Raw genomic sequence first — 20247 nt, forward strand, 5'->3', positions numbered from 1 at the left:
TTTTACACATTAAAAAAAGGGTAAAATAAAACAAAAGAGTCATTCATCCTAGAAATCAGAGTTTAGTAACTTTCCACAGTTAGCATACTTAATAGCTTAAAGTAAGTTTAAATTAGAACTAAATATACCAGTTGGAGAAGATAAGTTTCTGTAAGATTATTTTTTGATTAAGTATACACCATAATGAAAATGGGGAAGTGCTATTGAACAGCAGCACAGGAAAGCAGAGGTATTTTTTGATAATACAGTCATTCATAGTATCCTAGGGGTCAGGCTTAAGATAAATAAAATAATGTTACAGCCCCATTCCTGCAAAAATGGTATGTACACAGTGCTGCAAATTGGGGAGAAGGAAGAAGAAATGAGAACATAGGGTATTCCTCTCCCCTATATTGACTATGACCAGACAGAAACAGTAAATACCGTCAGCAATTTATTTCTTATTTTGGGATGAGAGAAATCAATGTGAATGGGTGATTTCACAAATAGCATTTGTTTTTGTTGTTAATATAACTATTGCTATAAGGGCTGAATTTAAAAACCATTCTTTGTGGAGACTATTAACACCTACCTATATTAGAAATACAATATGTAGGCCGGGCACAGTGGCTCACGCCTGTAATCTCAGCACTTTGGGTGGCCGAGGCAGGCGGATCACAAGGTCAGGAGTCTGCGACCAGCCTGATCAACATGGTGAAATCCCGTCTCTAATAAATATATAAAAATTAGCCAGGCACGGTGGCGCGCGCCCTATAATCTCAGCTACTCAGGAGGCTGAGGGAGGAGAATTGCTTGAACCCAGGAGGCAGAGGTTGCAGTAAGCCAACATCGTGCCATGTCACTGCACCCCAGTCTGGGTGACAGAGCAAGACTCCGTCTCAAAAACAAAACAAAACAAAACAAACAAAAAATAGTACACACACACACACACACACACACGATAGTTTTTCTCTTAGTATTTTCATCATGAGGATAAGACTTCTGTAACAACCTGGATATCATTAGAATATTTAAATATCAGCTCCATTTCAATACAGAGAAATAAAATGTAACACAGAGCCTTAATCCTGCAACTTTCTTAGGGTGCAAATTGCAATGAAAAATGTGATGGATTTGAAGACTAAAATAAATAGTTTAAAACATTCATTAACACAATCTAAACTTACCATCTTTAGTGATCAAAGCTTCTGGACCTACTGTTCACCTGGAAGTATGGCATAGACACTGGGGACAGCATGGGGGAGGGACTCTAAGGACTCCATTCAAGTATGGCAGGTCCCTAACAAGACTGTAGCCTCGACAGCAAGTTCAATATTAGCTTAACTGTAAATTACATTCTATATTTAACTTTGTTACACAGGGAGTATATATTTGCTGTGAGTGATGACTTAATTTATTTTTAAAGAGAAAGTGAAAGATATGTCTTGTGATTGCTTCTGAAACATAGCGAATGAATTTGATGGAAGGAGTCCTCCTGTGGAGCTAACATTGGTAGAAAATGAAAAAAAGGCCACCGCGCCTGTAATCCCAGCACTTTGGGAGGCCGAGACGGGTGGATCACGAGGTCAGGAGATCGAGACCATCCTGGCTAACACGGTGAAACCCCGTCTCCACTAAAAAAATACAAAAAACTAGCCGGGTGAAGTGGCGGCGCCTGTAGTCCCAGCTACTCGGGAGGCTGAGGCGGGAGAATGGCGTGAACCTGGGAGGCGGAGCTTGCAGTGAGCTGAGATCCGGCCACGGCACTCCAGCCTGGGCGACAGAGCAAGACTCCGTCTCAAAAAAAAAAAAAAAAAAAAAAAAAAAAAAAAAAAAAAAAAAAAAGAAAATGAAAAAAAGGGAAACCCCATCAAAACCTGGCTGGAGTCGGCCTTCCAGACAGCAAAACAAATGTCTCCACAAATCTTTAAATGTTTTTATTTTCCTAGGGATAATGACATACTTTCTTTTATGACCAGCTCCATATTTTTCTAAAGATTACTGCGTGAATTTCTCTCTTCCTCTCTTAATACCTTACTCAGGTAAAGTTACGGAGCATAACACTGTTTGCCTTGATCTTTTACTTCATTTATATGCATTTACAGAGTAGATAGAGGCAAGCCCACTTGAAAGGTAGGAAAATTTAGGTTTGAATACCATTCTCACATTTAATAGTATGTGACCTAGAGTAGGTTGTGAAATCTCTCTTAGCCTCATCTTCATTTTAACTTGGGGATGATACAATCTTCCTCAAATGTAAATTATAAGAATTCAGGGGGCCTGGCACGGTGGTTCACGCATGTAATCCCAGCACTTTGGGAGGCCAAGGCTGGCGGATCACGAGGTTAGGAGATCGAGACCATCCTGGCTAACACAGTGAAACCCCATCTCTACTAAAAATACCAAAAAATTAGCCAGGTGCGGTGGCGGGCACCTGTAGTCCCAGCTACTCAGGAGGCTGACGCAGGAGAATGGCGTGAACCCGGGAGGCGGAGCTTGCAGTGAGCCCAGATCCCAGATCGCAGCACTGCACTCCAGCCTGGGTGACAGATGGAGATTCCATCCAAAAAAAAAAAAAAAATCAGGAAGGTAAAGAATGAAAATGTATGTGTATTGTGACACATTATTATTAGCTATTATGTTTATGATTATCAGTAAGAGAAGCAGTAATAGTTATGTACAAATAAAATACCTTAAGCTTTTGAGAGATAGGGTATCTGTCTTAGAGTGAATTTTCTTCATGGCCCTAAGTTACCAGACAGAGTGATTGGGGACAATATATGTCCCAATTTAATATCCAATACTCTCTGGGCAAGTTTAGTCCCATAGCCAGAGCAGATGTGAATGATACTATCAAGCATGAACTCCTCATTCACTCATTTTTACACAAGAATATCACAAGAGACTGCCAAATGCTTTACTGAAATCATGAAGCATTACATCTTCAGCTTGTCACTGCTTTATCTGTATGATAATCTGTTGGGGAAAAAAATAAAGGAAAACACACAAACATAAAACAAGGCAGTTTGTAACTGTTCCTTCTTAGTGAATCCAGACAGGCACATTCTGATGAATTTTTCAATGTATTCTCCAGTAACTGACTTAACTGTTAACTCCAAAACTCTCCTGTTAGTCAAGCCTTTTTAAGAAAGGAAGAGATCCTTAAAACATCTCCAGAATGTTGTCCAAATAACAGATACATGTGACAAGTAGATTTACCTTTCCTACTCTTTTCTGGGAATTCGGTTCTGGGAGGCCTTGCCAGGAGCCAATATTCTAGAATTCATGCATAGCTTCTTAAAGGCATCTTACAAATGTGTTAAGATAGAAATGGAAATGTTATGGGCCTGCCTATAAAGAGATTACCCATCCCAGTCCCAAATACATTATTTAGTTAGAATTCATTTGGTCGTGACAGAAGGTCAATTTGAGCTAGTTTAAGCAAACCAAAAAAAAAAAAAAAAAAAAGGAAAATGACAAAAATGACAATAAACAAAATCAAACAACAACAAAAAACAATTTATTGGAAGAATACTGGGATCTCTCACTGAATCCAAAAAGTTGAACAAGCAAGCATTCTAGTTTTCTTTACAGAGCAGAAAACAAGGGCTCCAATTATCCAAACTTTCTATCATAGACAAGCAGACTTCATTCAATACATAATAATGCTGGGACGAAAGGACTCAGAAAAATGCACTGATGTGTCTGCAACTGTCCAAGTAACCACTGTGGGACCACCAACTCTCTACGACCAGTATGAGAATGGGGTATCTGGACTATCGACAAAGTGAGCAATTAGGGCAAGCTTGATAGCCACTCATAGTAACTTCCAGATTCCTTTATACCAGGCCTGATGTGATACTACATCATTATCAAGTCATAATGTTTCTTGAAAAAGGTAAACCCAACAACAAAAAGAACAGCAATTTAGTTATACACTTAACTAATTAGTTTAAGTAACAAAATAAATCACGGAAGTTAACAAAGGATAACTGTAACTTCTCATTCATTTATTTATGTGCATGTTATCAAAAAGGTCAAATTCAAGCATGTGCCCAGATAGCATTACTATGAATAAGAGAGATTATTTAATTGAGTTAAATTCTTTTAAAATTAAATGCGAGGTATTATTGCTATTGAAATATTCACATCACAGCCTTGCAACTCTTGAATCTACCTAAATATATTAAATTTCATTTACTTATTTTCTCTATATATACAATTTCTAACACTTGTTATTTATTTAATCATTCATTCATTCATTTAACCTAAAATTGAATCCCATCAGTTAAGAAATTGGAAAGTACTAGTCTTTTTATTTATTTATTTTTTTATTTTTGAGATGGAGTCTTGCTCTGTCACCGAGGCTGGAGTGCAGTGGTGCGATCTCAGCTTACCACAACCTCCTCCACCAATGTTCAAGCAATTCTCCTGCCTCAGCCTCTCAAGTAGCTGGGATTACAGGTGCCCACCACCATGCCCAGCTAATTTTTGTGTTTTCTTTGTTTGTTTTGTTTTTTGTTTTTTGAGATGCAGTCTCACTCTGTCACCAGGCTGGAGTGCAGTGGCGCAATCTTGGCTCACTGCAACCTCTGCCTCCCGGGTTCAAGCGATCCTTCTGCCTCAGCCTTCCGAGCAGCTGAGACCGCAGGTGTGTGCCACAATGCCCAGCTAATTTTTGTATTTTCAGTAGAGACAGGGTTTCGTCACATTGGCCAGGCTGGTCTCAAACTCCTGACCTCAGGTGATCCACCCGCCTCGGCCTCCCAAAGTGCTGGGATTACAAACGTGAACCACCATGCCCGGCCAAAAGTACTAGTCTTGATACTAGAAATTTTGTCATGAAATAGTGATTTTTTGAAAAGATAGAAAATGAGTTTCACCTTACTCACTGTATTAGTTCATTCTCAGGCTGCTAATAAAGACGTACCTGGCAGGGCACAGTGCCATTAGAACCCATTCCTACCGCAAATACAAATTTTTGGTTTTTTGTTTGTTTTTGTTTTTGTTTTTGTTTTTTGCCAGGCATGATGGCAGGCAACTGTAATCCCAGCTACTTGGGAGGCTGAGGTAGAAGAATTGCTAGAACCCTGGGGACAGAGGTTGCAGTGAGCTGAGATCGCGCCACTGCACTCCAGCCTGGGTGACAGAGCAAGAGACTGAAAAAAAAAAAAAAAAAGATGTACTTAAGACTGGGTAATTTATAAAAGAAAGAGGTTTAATGGACTCACAATTCTGCATGGCTAAGGAGGCCTCACAATCACAGTAGAAGGCAAAGGAGAAGGAAAGTCATGTCTTACATGGGGGTAGGCAAAAGAGAGCTTGTGCTGGGGAATTCCCATTTATAAAGCCATCAGATCTCGTGAGACTTATTTACTACCATGGGAACAATATGGGGGAAACTGCCCCCACGATTCAGTTATCTCCACCTGGCCCCACTCTTGACACGTGCGGATTATTATAATTCAAGGTGAGATTTGGGTGGAGACACAGCCAAACCATATCACTCACTATTAATGCTATCAACACCTTCTTAAATATATTCCAATAATTTAAATAAAATAGATGGATTTAATGACTTCCATAAAATAGCCCAATGGCAATAAAATATCAGGACTCCTGAAGTGAATTTCACACATTCAATTCAATCTCGGTGGTTAAGTTTGAAATTTATTACTATTGTTACTCATTATCAATTAATAAAATAATTTCAACATTCGTATTTGTAGCTACTATGCAAAGAGCAGCTTCCATATTCCAGGCACTATGACAGGCCCTTTCCATTGAATCCAAAAGAAGGAAGATGTCTCAAAGGGACACAGGGGGACTTTGCACAACCTAATTCAAATAGTAGCTAACATTCTTGAGATTTAATAAGGACTACCTAGAGTCTCCTACCCCACGTTTTGTGAGAATTTCGATTGGTCCAAGATTTCTGGAAACCCCAGAACCTCATGTTCTACTGGTCATCTCTGGCTCTGAGCTCCTGCTTCTGTACGAAATATCTCCTTCTTCATTCACATATAATAACTACTTGATGTGCTGACCAAGATGAGCAACCCAACTTGGTTCTCTTTGACTTCCCCAAAGCCTCTTGATATCAGACACTGGCAGGTGCTGGGACTTGCAAACACTCTTGTGATCCAGAGGATTTTAAGTCACAGCAACAAAAATGACCCGATTATCAAGAGTTCTAACACATATGTTTATTTTTCTTTACAAAAAAAAAAATTAAGAAAAGTAAGAAAAAATCTATACCTCCTCCCAGAACACTGAAATGTAACATGCTGAAGTGTAATCAAGGAGCTTTGAAACGCCTCCTGCACTCTCTCTCCAGCGTATTTATAGACCATCTCATGTAATAATCTGTCAATAAGTAAAATTCTGAAAGCTAATTTATTATTTTTTTCTCTGCCAAATATCCTCTCCTCTCTCCCAATTACCTTAGTGACGAAAGAAACTGCAGATTCACCATTGGATTTCCTGATTTAATCCTAAGCTTGAGACTGCATATTCTTTACTGTCTAATTGTCTACGAGAGATGGCAAAGAGTGATTCGTTAAGCTGATATCGACTAAGGAGCATAGATTTCCATGGGTATCTTAATAAACTAATATATGTTTGTAAAATATGTGTTTTTATATACATACATTCCATCACAACACTGAGATCTAATTGTCTTCATTTTATCAGAGAATTAAAATCAATTTCAGAAATGTTACATAACTTAACTGAGGCCATTCAGTAAGAAAATGCTGGAGGAATCTGAAGTAAGTCTACTGATGCCAAATGTATCACTTTTTCCATCATGCAGAATATTAGCCCACACTCCATGGCCACTTACGAATAAATCCTTAAAACAAGATGACATACTTCTCCTTCAGAAGCATGTGTTGTGTATCTCACTCTGTGTCATGGCAGAAGCCATGAAAATTGAACTGATCCTTAAAATAGATTACAGCCCCGTAGTACTGACTGACTTTCCCCCTAATTAACAAAGGTAATCAGATGTCCTACCTCAAGTCTTGACCCAGACTTGTACTGGAGACAATGGTTTCTAATGCCACATAATAAATTGTTGTTAGATACTACATATTTACAAAGTATGAATATCTCAGACCACAGAGGAAAGATTCTTAGCAGGAACAACAACAACAACGAAACTATATTTAAATGTTGTCCATATTAAAAAATAATTTGCAATATTTATCCTTAGCGATGAAATACTAGTAAGTAGATTCTACTAATAAGTTATATGTCAGAGTTTAACAATATCTACGATTTGGAGAAGTCCTTAGTTCATTTACTTAAATCTTCTCTCTATTTTAAGTCCCTCGCAGATACTCATTCAGATTCTCCTTGCTTAATTCTAACAGCTAGGACTTCACTGCTTCTCTCTTTGAATTTGTGGGTAGCTCTGATATACATACATACATACATACATACATATATATATGCGTGTTTGTGTGTGTGTGTGTATATATATATACACATATATCTCAGAGATCCTTTCCAACTTTTTTCATATCCTAGTTTCATATGGTAGTTAGAAAATACACTTTGCGCACGCTGTGCAATGCAATGGATGAAGCCAGTGCAAAGAGCTTACCCAGCCACACCTGGGGCTAAAAAGAATTGCATCTTAGCACATTTACTGACAAGCTATGGCACATCTGTGTGCTGCCACCCACTGGTCAAAAGGTCTGTCATTGATTACTGCTTGTCAGCGAATTTCCCGAAGAGACAGCAGGAACTGGCAGCACTTGAGAGTACTTCCCTAAATTTGTCATTTGCTGGCATCGTTGACAACATTTTTTCCATTTAAAAAAAAAAAAAAGTTTACCTTTTCAACACATCCCCAAGGCAGATCTACAGTAAAACTTGCCACTGTCACTTGCAGTGTAAACCCCAAACCTATTTGTTCCTTCCAAAGATATGGGGGGCTACCTAAATCTTTGAGTTATTCCTTTCAGCTTAAAATTCCTCAAATTTGTAACTAAGATTCATATCTGACACAAAACTGACACCTGATTCTCCTAAATTTTGACCCTTTATCCTAATGCTCTTCTCAGTTGTACAACAGTTATTGAACAAAAGTTTGATTCTTCTTTTGCATAACCATGTTTGAAGACAGCTCCTACAGCCCTGCTTCCTGTCTCACCCCACCACCCACAGTTTGCAAGTCAAACATCATTGGTTTTCCCACCTGCAACACATGGAACTTGGCTTCTATATTCTTCACAGGCGTGGGTATGCTGCCGCGACTCATGTTTGGGAACTTATTTTGTCTACTGACTAAATATATGGCTAATATTTTTAATGTAATATTTACATATTTTAAAATGTATTGTTGTTCTGCCATTGAATTTTTTTTTGATGTCCTTAGGCTCTGGTCTAGCAGTTCATTTCAGTGTTATCTCAGCTCACTATTCTGCATATAGTCAAAAAAGTCAGAAAATATCAAGTGTTGGCAAGGATGTAAAGAAACTGTAATCCTCATAAAATACAGAAACAGCCTGGCAGTTTAGAATGTTAACCTAGTGTTGTCACATGGCCCAGCATTTCCACTCCTAGGTATGTACCCAAGGGAAATAAAAACATACGTCCACACAAACTTGTACACAAATATTCCTAGCAACGCTATTCCAAATAGACAAGTAAACACACCCCAAATGGCCATCAATGAATGACTGCATAAATGAAATGAGGTATATCCATACAATGGATTATTTGGCAGTAAAAAGTAATGAAATCCTGATGCATGCTACAACATGAATGAAATCTGAAATATTATGATAATCAATAGAAGCCCTCTACAAAAGACCATATATTTCTAATTCCATTTACATGAAACAATCAGAATAAGAAAATCTACAGAAGCAGAAAGTATAATAGTGGTTTCCTGGAGTGACTGTGAATATAATGAAACCACATAAAGAAGGGAACAGTATGGTATGTGAGTAAATCTCAATACGTTGCTTTTTTTTTAAATTCACTCCAGGCTACATAGAATCATAAGACTTAGAAGTAGAGAAAATTATCTAACATGACTGATTTTTCATAAACATGGGAAAAAATGAGTGAATTGGTTATCTACCACTGTGTAACAAACCACCTCAAGATTTACTGACTTAAAACTACAACCATTATCTACTTTGGTCATCTATCTCCAAATATCAATGAAGACAGACAGCCTCTGCTTCACACAGCATTAGCTGGGGCTCAAGACTCCACTGCTGATGGCTCACGGGAAAGGCTGCCAAGTCGGTGCTGGCATCAGCCGGGAGTTCAGATGGTGCTGCATGCCTGGAGACTGCATGCCTGTCCATATGGCCCCTTTACAAGGGTCTTGAGCATGTTCACCTCATGGTGACTGGTTTTTAAGAATGAGCATCTCAGAAGAACCAGACAGGAGGTCTACTTCCCTGTAGCCCTAGTGACATGCATTCCCTTTCCACCATAGTCCTAAGCCTAACTGGAATGAAGAAGAGGAAATACAAAGCTCATCTATCAATGGGAGAGGATCAGATTCTCATCACAAGAAGGATGGGAGACATAGGAAATTGCGATCTATTACTCTGAAACAAGACAACTTGCCATAGTGAGATTTAGGCTAAGTTTACTGTCACAATTCCCCTGTTTAATTCATCTTCCTGCAATCTTTATTTAGGGTCCACATTTCTAACATTTCTAAGAACACCACCTATTTACTCACTTCCTGTGCTGATGTAAAAATATATTCATATTTTACATTTTAGTGAAGTAGCTTTCAATAATAGACTGCTTTAAGACACCATTTTCACAAAGAGTTTTCTCCTAAGAAGATGCTGAAAAGTAAACCCTCACATGAGCCAGGGACAAGAATAAAGAATTTTCTATAACAGCACTTAAAATTTTTCAACACAAATCCTCTTAGCATTTTCTTCTATGAAGATTCTATTTCCCGTAAACTGAAGACTGAAATTAATTGTTATACAGTTGCAGGTAAGTATGCTTTTTGTCTTTTTTGGAACCATCTACACAAATGTGCTCAAAAGGAAACATGCTAAAAGAAAAAAAAAATGCCAACAATAAAAGAACTACTCATATACAACACTATATAAGTCCATTCTCATGCTGCTATGAAGAAATACTTGAGACTGGGTAATTTATAAAGGAAAGAGGTTTAATTGACTCCCAGTTCCACAGGGCCTGGGAGGTCTCAAAAAAATTTACAATCATGGTAGAAGGGGAAGCAAACATGTCCTTCTTCACATGATGGCAGGAAGGAGAAGAATGACCAAAGGTAGGGGCAGAAAGCCCCGTATAAAACCACCAAATCTTGTAAGAACTCACTCACTATCACAAGAACAGCAGGAGGGTAATTGCCCCCATGACTCAATTACCTCCCACCAGGTCCCTGCCATGACACGCAGGGATTATGGGAACTACAATTCGAGATGAGATTTCAGTGGGGACACAGCCAAACCATGTCAAACACATATGACACACCGCCATTAAACATAAAAATAAATAGTAAACACAAAAAATTACTTCAAAATCTGTAATGATTAGAACATTTTAACATGACAACATCAAGAGTTTCATCAAGCACAAATAAGTGAAAACTCTCCCAAACACAAAAAGCATATAGAAAAAGCACTAAAACAAACAATTGGATTTTTCTGAGATTCTGGGGAAGAGTATGCTTTCAAACAGTAGTTAAAAATCACTGAAGGAGATTGTCAACAAATACGATAAACTTGGCATAACTGTATACAAACAAAAATAATTAAGTGTATTTGTATTTTTTTATGTGTAAAGTTGCTGAGTCATGTACTAACATGGTAGGTGTTTTTCTTTCCTTTTAACTAAAACAAGGCACACAGTCTAGTTTCAAGAAAAAGACAAAGACACATTTCACTAATGGAGGATATGGTTGAGTAAATAAGCCTCATATTAAACTGAAAATGTCTCATTCCACCTGATTAAATGAATTTCGACTGAGGTTGTTTATAGAAAAAATTGCAATTTGGGGGCCTAGGATTCATCAAAGTCAATGGGCGCATTCTGAAGCGATAGGCAGGCAGCCCAAATGGAAGATCTAGATCCAATACAGCCATTAAAATAAGATAAAAAGCATATGACCAATGTAACACTGGAAATGAGACCCCTATACCACAAAAATAACTAAGGATTTTTACCACAATTAAGCGAAGCATTTACTTTTGTGCTAAAATAAAATGGAAACAGTAAGTTCATTCCTAAGTCATACTCTCAATACAAACACACTAAACACCTCCTCCGTGGCTGGCACTGCTCCAAGAGCTGCTGACACAACAGGAAGGAGGGGAGACAAGGCCACATCCCCAACCAACACACTTCGGTGAGAGTTAGAAAGATATTACAGTTATTGGGCCACGCACAGTGGCTCACGCCTGTAATCTCAGCACTTTGGGAGGCCGAGGTGGGCAGATCACGGGGTTAGGAGATCGAGACCATCCTGGCTAGCACGGTGAAACTCTGTCTCTACTAAAGATACAAAAAATTAGCCGAGCATGGTGGCGGGCACCTGTAGTCCCAACTGCCCGGGAGGCTGAGGCAGGAGAATGGCGTGAACCCGGGAGGTGGAGCTTGCAGTGAGCCGAGATCGCGCCACTGCACTCCAGCCCGGGCGACAGAGCGACACTCCATTTCAAAAAAAAAAAAATACAGTTATTAACTATTACTACTAGTAAGAGTAATATGTCTGTTACTGAAATGTTTCATTTATATTAAATCAGTTGACTACAGTTACCTATTGAAAAGTTTTCAATGTCAGTAAACAAACCAGTAAAGCTCCTAGTATGATATTTTTTTATCTTGAGTCTCCATAAAGACAGAGTCACCATATCACCGCAGCATTATTCAAGCCGTGTTCTCGGGGGGCATTCCAGTGGAGGGATGAGGTGTTGTTCTCAATATAAGCAGAGCTCTCAAAAGTGAGAGATTTACACTCTAGATGATTCATTTTAAGAATAAATTGCCTCTGGCTTTTACAGGAGGTCTCTAGTAGGCAATTTCAGGTCTCTGAACGGTACCTCAAATGTGTGGTATTATTTAATAAAATAATTTAATAAAAGTGGCTGCTTTGTTAATAGGTGGGCTGGACTCCAAGCTTATCTATTTGGGTATAAGATTTCTCCTCTCATGGAGGTGGTGGACATGGGTGCTGGCCAACAGGGCTACAATTGTATTTCAAAAGCTCTGAATCAAATAAAAGACTCAAACATCTTTGGTTGCTATCCCAGAGTTCTACTTTTCAGAATAGAAGATACGGCGGTGTCAAAATTATATGTGGAATTGTTTGTGATTTCCTATAAAAACTATGGAATAGTTAGATAGACTTTTATGTAATTTTAACTTTTAATCTCAGCATAACTTCTTTATCATTCCAGGATATGTAACTTGCAAAAATGCATCCCCAAATGACTAAATCTATTGACTTGGGGAATGAAGCTATTTAGCACTGTCTCTCTAGATGCTGAAGATTACCTGTCAAAAGTGATTTTTTTTTTTTTTTTACCTTATTGATATTGAGTTGTTCTTTCTCACAGTAATTAGGCAAGTGGCCCAGCTGCTTCCTGAGGCTATGAGTAGAATGTGAAAGTCAGAACTTGTCCTTAGTGAAAAAGGAGGATGCTAATCTTCACTTTTCCATGCCAGGAGGCCACAGAGCTGGCTCATTTAGAGCCCAGGGGCATGAACTTGCACGTGCCTTTTATGATTGCAGCCCAGTGACAGCAACTTGAACATGATCGATGGGCTGCCTCGGGCATGTTTACCTGTGTCACTGATGCATGCTAGAGATAACTCCAGTCCAGGCCACTAATGCCCAGCAACAGAAATTTTCAGCTAAAGTAAGAATGTGTCTAACCTACAGTATTCCCTTCCTGTTACATTTTCTCTACAGATACAATTAATTAAAAATAAGGCATAGTAGTTCCTTAAATTATTTGTAATTGGGTTCTTATTAGTGATTCCTTTTAAAAATTGTGTATCAAATTAAATATATTGCAGATCAAATTAATGTAGAAATTCCCCCATTCTCTTCTCCTAGTTATATAAGAGTTAGACTGGCAGAGAATACCATTTAACTTGACCTTAGCAAAACCTTGGTCATAGAAAAATCTTTTTCTTGGGAAAAATAGTAGACAACATATTGTAGGCCTCTTATGTTATCGAAATGATGAGGTCATTTAGTGTAGTGGACGGGGAGGCACTGAATTTGAAGCAAAACAAACTAATTTCTCATTTCAATTCTGCAGCAATTTCCTATATGACTTTTGGTGGGTACACTGAATACTTTTTAAAGTCTCAGTTTCTTGATCATAAAACATACTAAGCAAAATAATTATTAAAGGAAAAATATATGATTTAATTCTATATCTGAGGAAATGTTTCACACGTATATTTCATAGAAATACAAGTTTTACAAAAATATGTAAACTAAAGGAATTTATTATCTGTTCTTTTTAAAAAACGTTTTTATTTTGAGATACTATAGAACATTGTTTCCTTGCTCTATAATAATTCCTGTGTTTTTCTCAACTGTTCCTACCCTATCTGGTTACATTCCTCTGAAAAAAATCAACATTTTTCCCATGAGCTCCCTCTAGAATATTCTATTGGTTAATTTCTTGCTTTGTGCAAACTCTGCACAGGGCACTGACTATTTTACCCCAGGAGCCCCTGCTTTGTTGACCTGCCAGTGGCCCTTGTCAGTAATTAATGATGACATATTTTCCAAGCGAATTTTTAAGAGTCTTGAAACTCTTTGTTTCAAGCCTTTGCTCCAGGCAATGTCTGTCAAAGCAGACCCAGTGATTAATGTACAAGGAAGTGTGACATGTCACTTTTTCTCATACTGAGAAAACAGAATCAATCTGAGATCAACAAAGGTAGAAATGTGAAATAAAATTATGATATTAAATAATTCACAATGAATCTATATCACATACTCATTAGAAACTTGTTTGAAATAATATTAAATGATATGAAAAAATACTCCTCATAGAAGGTTAAATGTACAAAGGAGAATAAAATATTTATAAAGCAAAATGAAAATTTTGTACAGATCATCTTATATTCATATAAAAATCCTGGAAGGAAATCTCCCTAAATATTTGCAGCTACCTCTGTTTGTGGCACATTTTTTAAAAAAAAAAAAACCCAATTCATTTATTTTTCCTATCTAATGTCTTAAACTTTTACACAATATGCATGAATTACCTTTATAGTGGAAAATTCATAAAAATTACCAAAGCACCACATTTACATATCATTATGATTTTACATATGAATATTTAACAATGAATTGTAGTAATAAATATGACAGAGGCATTAGAAGCACTGTATTGTCATGTTACAAAACCCCACATACTAAAAGCTTATTTTCTAATCTAGCATATAACATCGTAGTCTATTTTTCTCCCATGATAGCCTCCAGTGCTCTGTAAACCCAACAACTAATACTATTAAAGAGAACAGAGCATAAAACAATCAAATGAGTTAATTCTTGGAATGGAGTCTGGAGTTATCAAAAGGACAGACAGATTTAATGTAAGTGTCCTGAGAGGAGTTACAAGCTGAAACTAAAGAAAATATTAAGTTTTAGGGGGAAAAGTCAAAATAACTTACAGTAACTAATGAAATACTCATAAGCATCAGGAAGCAGGGGTGGCGAGACAGAGATGATCTATCCAGAGTTCTAGAATTATTCATCCATAACTGGAACTCCCAGCATACATACCCAAGACTTGAATAAGTAATTTATGACTCTTTTCTCCTTGATTTATAGTTTGAATGATCATTCTTCTGATGCACAGGGTTAACAAAGAAACAAATACACTTCAAATACAGGTGGTTGCATCAATCTCATGCTACCTGGGCATCCCTTTCCTTCATCCGTGAACTTCATAACTTTACATACACACTCATTTTCTTTCTTTACCCTCCTGGAAGTCGAAACACTCCATCTGGTCAATCTATCTACAATCTTCCCATCCTGTACGCATGAAACTCACAAGGTTTTCAGATCCTTGTTCCCCCTTCCTTGTTATGAGGAATATCATGTGTCATGACCCAGTTCTACAGACTCCTAGCTTGTGCCTTTATCTCTCAGTTCACAGCTTGAAACAGATGATCACTGTTCCTAATACAGCTGTGTTTCTGCAATAAAAATTAAAGGAAATTTATGTTTTGTTTTTTTTCATTTCTAATCCACCCTGGTTTGAAACAAGAAATAAAAATTCACCAATCACGTAATTCTCATTTAAATTTTGATATGTGGCAAAAGTTCAACTGGTAGCACTATGCTGTGGATAATTCTTCCCTTCTCTGACTGAACGAATATAAACTTCACTGGTCTTTGCAGATAATCCTCTATCTTCTTGACCTTTCCTAAGGTGTTTTAACTTCCACTTTTTCTTGGATGATAATTTTGTCATTAATTTCATAAAATGCTTTCCCAAAATACCATCTGAAAATTGATTAACAATTATAGGTCATTTCCCTAATAACACATCGTGTTATCAGAAATTATTGTTGCAAATGATAGTAATGCTAATAATGCTGAAAGATTTAGTAATGATATGTGGCACTGGAAGAAAACTAATTAAGGGAGTATTTTATAATGAACTTCTTCCAAATAGGATTCTTGTTATACAGAGGTAAGTTACTTCTAAAATTCTAAATGTACAAGTTGAATAAAAAGGAAAGCATGCTATCCTCATAAGAGATGATGTAAAAGATCTAGTTTCTTTAGATTTTAAATGAATATTTTTAAAATTCTTCCTTGTAGCTTCATATGACACACATTTATAAAGTATTCAGTGTCAAGGTTTGCCCCATGGTAAAAGCTCAGAAATGTCAGCTGGGTGTGGTGGCTCACGCCTGTAATCCCAGCACTTTGGGAGGCCGAGGCAGGCAGATCATGAGGTCAGGAGTTCGAGAGCCAGCCTGACCAACATGGTGAAACCCTGTCTATACTAAAAATAAAAAAAAAAAATTAGCCAGGCATGGTGGCGCACATCTGTAATCCCAGCTACTCAGGAAGCTGAGGCAGGAGAATCGCTTGAACCTGGGAGGTGGAGGTGGCGGAGGTTGCAGTGAGCCAAGATTGTGCCACTGCACTCTAGACTGTGCGACAGAGCAAGACTCCATCTCAAAAACAAAACAAACCCTCAGAAATGTCTTCCTCTTACTTTTCTATATTTTGTGCCATAAGAAAAACAACTAAAAGGAAGAGAATGTCTGTTTTGCTACCTTTGAATATCCTAAATAATGCTACCAATATCCTAAATAATGGTACTCAAAAACTCCTCTAAAATCAAGAATACGGTTTATAATGATTGTGGAACTAAAAGAACAATGAAAATTAGTGTAACGATAGAGTATCTGGAGTTACAAACACTCTCAATTTCAAGTTTCTTTTTAATCTGTAAAAATCATCTGGAGCTTGATAATATATTGACAGACGAGTTTCCTGAAATTTTCATCTATAATTTTTTCTATTTTAAAACTCTTTACATATGGTTGCCTTATATTTTTAACTCCATTGCTAACTACTTGAGGGCCAATTCAGATAAAATTTTTAAGAAACAATTTAACTTAGCTTTCACTCCACAGATAATATTCTAGACTTGAGGGAAAAAAGAAGGAATCTTTAAGAATGATTTAGGATACAAATCCCCCAATGAAGGATAAGATTGGTTGTTCCCATCAGGCCATCCCCAAACAGCTCATGGAATCTGCTGCTTGTTGATTTATGCTTTTACCTAGGCAGATGCTGCACTTGGGACCAAATTCCCAGCCTATGACTTGGGCACCTGAGACTTCTCTATCTCAAGTTTCCAGAACACATTTGCATCCCTCCCCAAATTACTTATGTGCCACCAAAAAAAAAAAGTCATCTTTGCTGCCCAAAAATGAACAATACATTTTTTTAATTACTCAGAAAAAAGCTTTTCACAGTGATATAGTTTGACTGTATCCCCACCCAAATTCCCAATGTCTTCAGTCTGTTTCCACCTCCATCTAACTGTAAAACACATATGCTAGACAATGTTAATAGACTGATTTGTTTCCTTCTATACTTTTCTAGATGCTCATAAATATGTATAAACCAAAAACATATCTAATGTTCTGAGTTTTTAAAAACAGGATAATACCATACTATGTAATTTCCTTTCTAAAATTCTCACGGATTTTTTTCCCCAAAGGTTAAACATAGAGCCCCAACTCATTTTTACTAATGACTGCATAACATTTATAGAAAAAAATATAACATTTTCAACTCTTCATCAAGCCATCCATATTTTTGGCTATTTCAAATAATTTTATAATAAATTTCAACACACATAAAGTCTTATCTATTTAGTGCCTAATTTCTACAGAATATATATCTAAATGAGTAAACCAATGGTTACTGAACATTTTAAATGTCAATGCATAGAAACAAATCATTTTACCAAAAAATTACAGCAATTTATATTCCCATTTGGAATGAAAAAGAATGTGGATTTCTCCAAACCTTAACTCTTACCTAGCATACGATATAAGCTACTTTTCAACAGCTGTCTACCTGGTAGATCAAAAATAAGTCGTATTTTCACTTAAAATTGTGTGTCCCCAAGGGGTATATTAGAGTGGACTTTATAAACATTCATTACTTGCTTGCATCTTTCTTCTGTTTCTATCCTTTGCCTAGTTTTGTATTCCTTTATTTCTCTTTTTCTCACCAACATTAGGAACTCTTGATATATTAATTTTATCAACACTTTATTATACTTGTGGCACATATTTTCTCTTGGACTATTTTTCTTTTCTATTTTGAGTTGTGTTTTGCTATTACTAATTAGTATCCACACTGTGAAACTCATCAACCATTTATGTATGGCTTCTGGGCTTCCTCTCTTACCTAAAACCTTGCCTACCTTTAGTTTACAAGGCTCTTTCCCCAAAGTTTCTTCTAATATGTTAATGGTTTTATTTTTACAGTTACCATTTTTTCCCTGTGAGATTTATTTCTCTTTACGCTGTAGGTTAACAGTTTTAATTTTCTTCCAGATGTCGAATCAGTTATGACAACACCATGTAAGCCACTTCTTTGTAATGAACTAAAACATTAATTTTAAGTGAATAGGCAGATATGTATACATGAATCTGTTTTGAACCCTCAATTATGTTTTACACAGAGACCATTCTTTTCTGAGCCCACTGGGCAGTATTGTGATTGGTATGGTTGTAAGACAAAACCTCTCAGAACTTTCCTTGCACTCTCATATATTTATACTTCCACTGGTCTTTAAAATAGTTTGATCCAGTTTGCCAAAGAAACAAACAACCAGCCACAGGATTCTGATTACAACCACCTAAACTTTATATCCTAATTTGGGAGACAGTAATATTGTGATGATACTAAGCTTTTCAACAGAGGACCATGCCATGCCTTTTTATTCATCCTGAATTATTTTACATCCTTGTGATAAAATAATTTTCAGCAAACAGGTCTTGTCGTTTTGTTTGTTTTGTTGTTGTTGTTGTTACATTTATTCTTCCTGCTTTAAATTTTCTTACTACTCAGAAGTCAGTAGCCTAGCAAGACTTCCAGATCACACATGAATAAGAAAGCATGACATAACCCAACCATAACAAGGTAGTACTTTGAGGATAGGGAGTGGTGTTAACTTCCTTGGTGGTCCCTTTTTTCATTTCCCCTTAAACATAATCAGAAAACTCTCAAGAGTAAGCTTTGGAAAGCAAAGTAATCAAGGAGCACAGCCTAAAGCTCAACCCAATTTCCTGCTTCCTGACTATTTTCACAAACTAGACTATCCACTCAATCTATTCAACTCTCCCTTGAGTACCTACTTAGCTGAACATTTCCTGACCAGATGGCACACTTTTGACTGATAGCATCATTGATCCTTTCTGTCAGTGGGCTGACTGTTTAGGTGGTTTCCCATTCTTACCTAAATCAGTTTCCACTCATGAAATAGAATCAGTTTCCTCTAGAGCCCTTCTTCTTTTTGAGTAGAGTTACTATTCTTAATTGCTCCCATTTTAGGCTCTTGCTCTGCTGAGATGTTCCTGGAGTCGGGTAAGTTGCTAATTCAGCATCACCAAATCACATAACCCAAACACAGCAGGCTTTTTAACTTAAAATTGTAAAAACTGATATATTTTCTAGCACATGTTTAGAAGAAGCAGTAAATAAAAGAATCTTGATCATCCAGCTCTCTTTATTCACTACTTTTTTATTTACAAGAAACATGACTTTTATAAAGTGACGTTTTAAATCTAAGGTTCAGGTTTTATTTACTTATGCATTTTTTGGCAAAGTAATATTGGAGGAAGAATCGTTCAGACTTTCATTAGTTTGACAGGGAAAGTTTTAGACTGTATCCTTCCAGATCCATCTCAGAAAACACTGGACAAACCAATTTGCCTTGACTTTGATGTGATATTCATTTACTGTCATACCATATTTTTAACTTCCTGGATATATTTTAATTTTGTATTAGATTTTATGTTTTCTAAGACTAATTATTTCACTTTGTACGTTTAAAAGCATTAAATGTCAGGTCCATCAATGAATATGCCAAAGCTTCACTCATAGGAAATTTTGATTGCAAAGTTGTTTTTCTTTCCCTATAAAATATCTTTTCAAGAAGGCTGCCCAAAACACGGAGTCCAAAGGAATTACAACCGTATTATAATATTATTTATATAATAAATACCAACACTCTGCTAGATAAGTATGAGTTTCTTTCAACAGAATTTAATCTTTCATCTAGAAAAATGTTTAAAATGTCCCCAAACGCATGTCACAGAAATGGAATGTTTCTACCTGTTCTTTGACTGAGGCGAGGATGGCAGAGGTGGTTTCTGTTTCAGAGCCATCCCCGTTGGAGGTGTTTAAGCCGGGGCTCAGGGAACTCGTTTTCTCTGAGGCTGATGAAGGCTGGTCTGGGACAGGCATAGCTCCTGCAAGGCAAGAGGACACGATCAATACAATCGGATGTTGACACTAAACAGGTACAACTATCAGACCACTCTAAAGATACACACAGAAAAAAAGTAAAACTATGAGCTGCTGAGAAAGACCAAGACACAATTATAGAAGGGGGGTAATACAGTAAATTAACAGTACAAGTAAATAGAATGCTTTAACCTTTTATCACCCCCAACCAAATTCCAGAACACACGCCCACCTAGTGTTTTGGTAAATGGGGAAAGAAATGATGA

The 20247-nt window shown here is 37.0% G+C and overlaps 1 protein-coding gene across 3 annotated transcripts in view; it reads right to left on the reverse strand.

Annotated features, from left to right (window-relative positions):
* The window catches only part of CTNND2 (catenin delta 2), a 942602-nt gene that overhangs the window by 741074 nt on the left and 181281 nt on the right, over positions 1-20247 (reverse strand). For all 3 annotated transcript variants that reach the window (XM_031666708.1, XM_031666706.1, XM_031666707.1), the window contains exon 2: positions 19850-19986. In XM_031666708.1, coding sequence (XP_031522568.1) covers positions 19850-19986 — 137 coding nt within the window. The remainder of the gene's footprint in view (positions 1-19849; positions 19987-20247) is intronic.

The sequence above is a fragment of the Papio anubis genome, chromosome 5, assembly GCF_008728515.1.
Source record: "Papio anubis isolate 15944 chromosome 5, Panubis1.0, whole genome shotgun sequence".
NCBI lineage: Eukaryota > Metazoa > Chordata > Mammalia > Primates > Cercopithecidae > Papio > Papio anubis.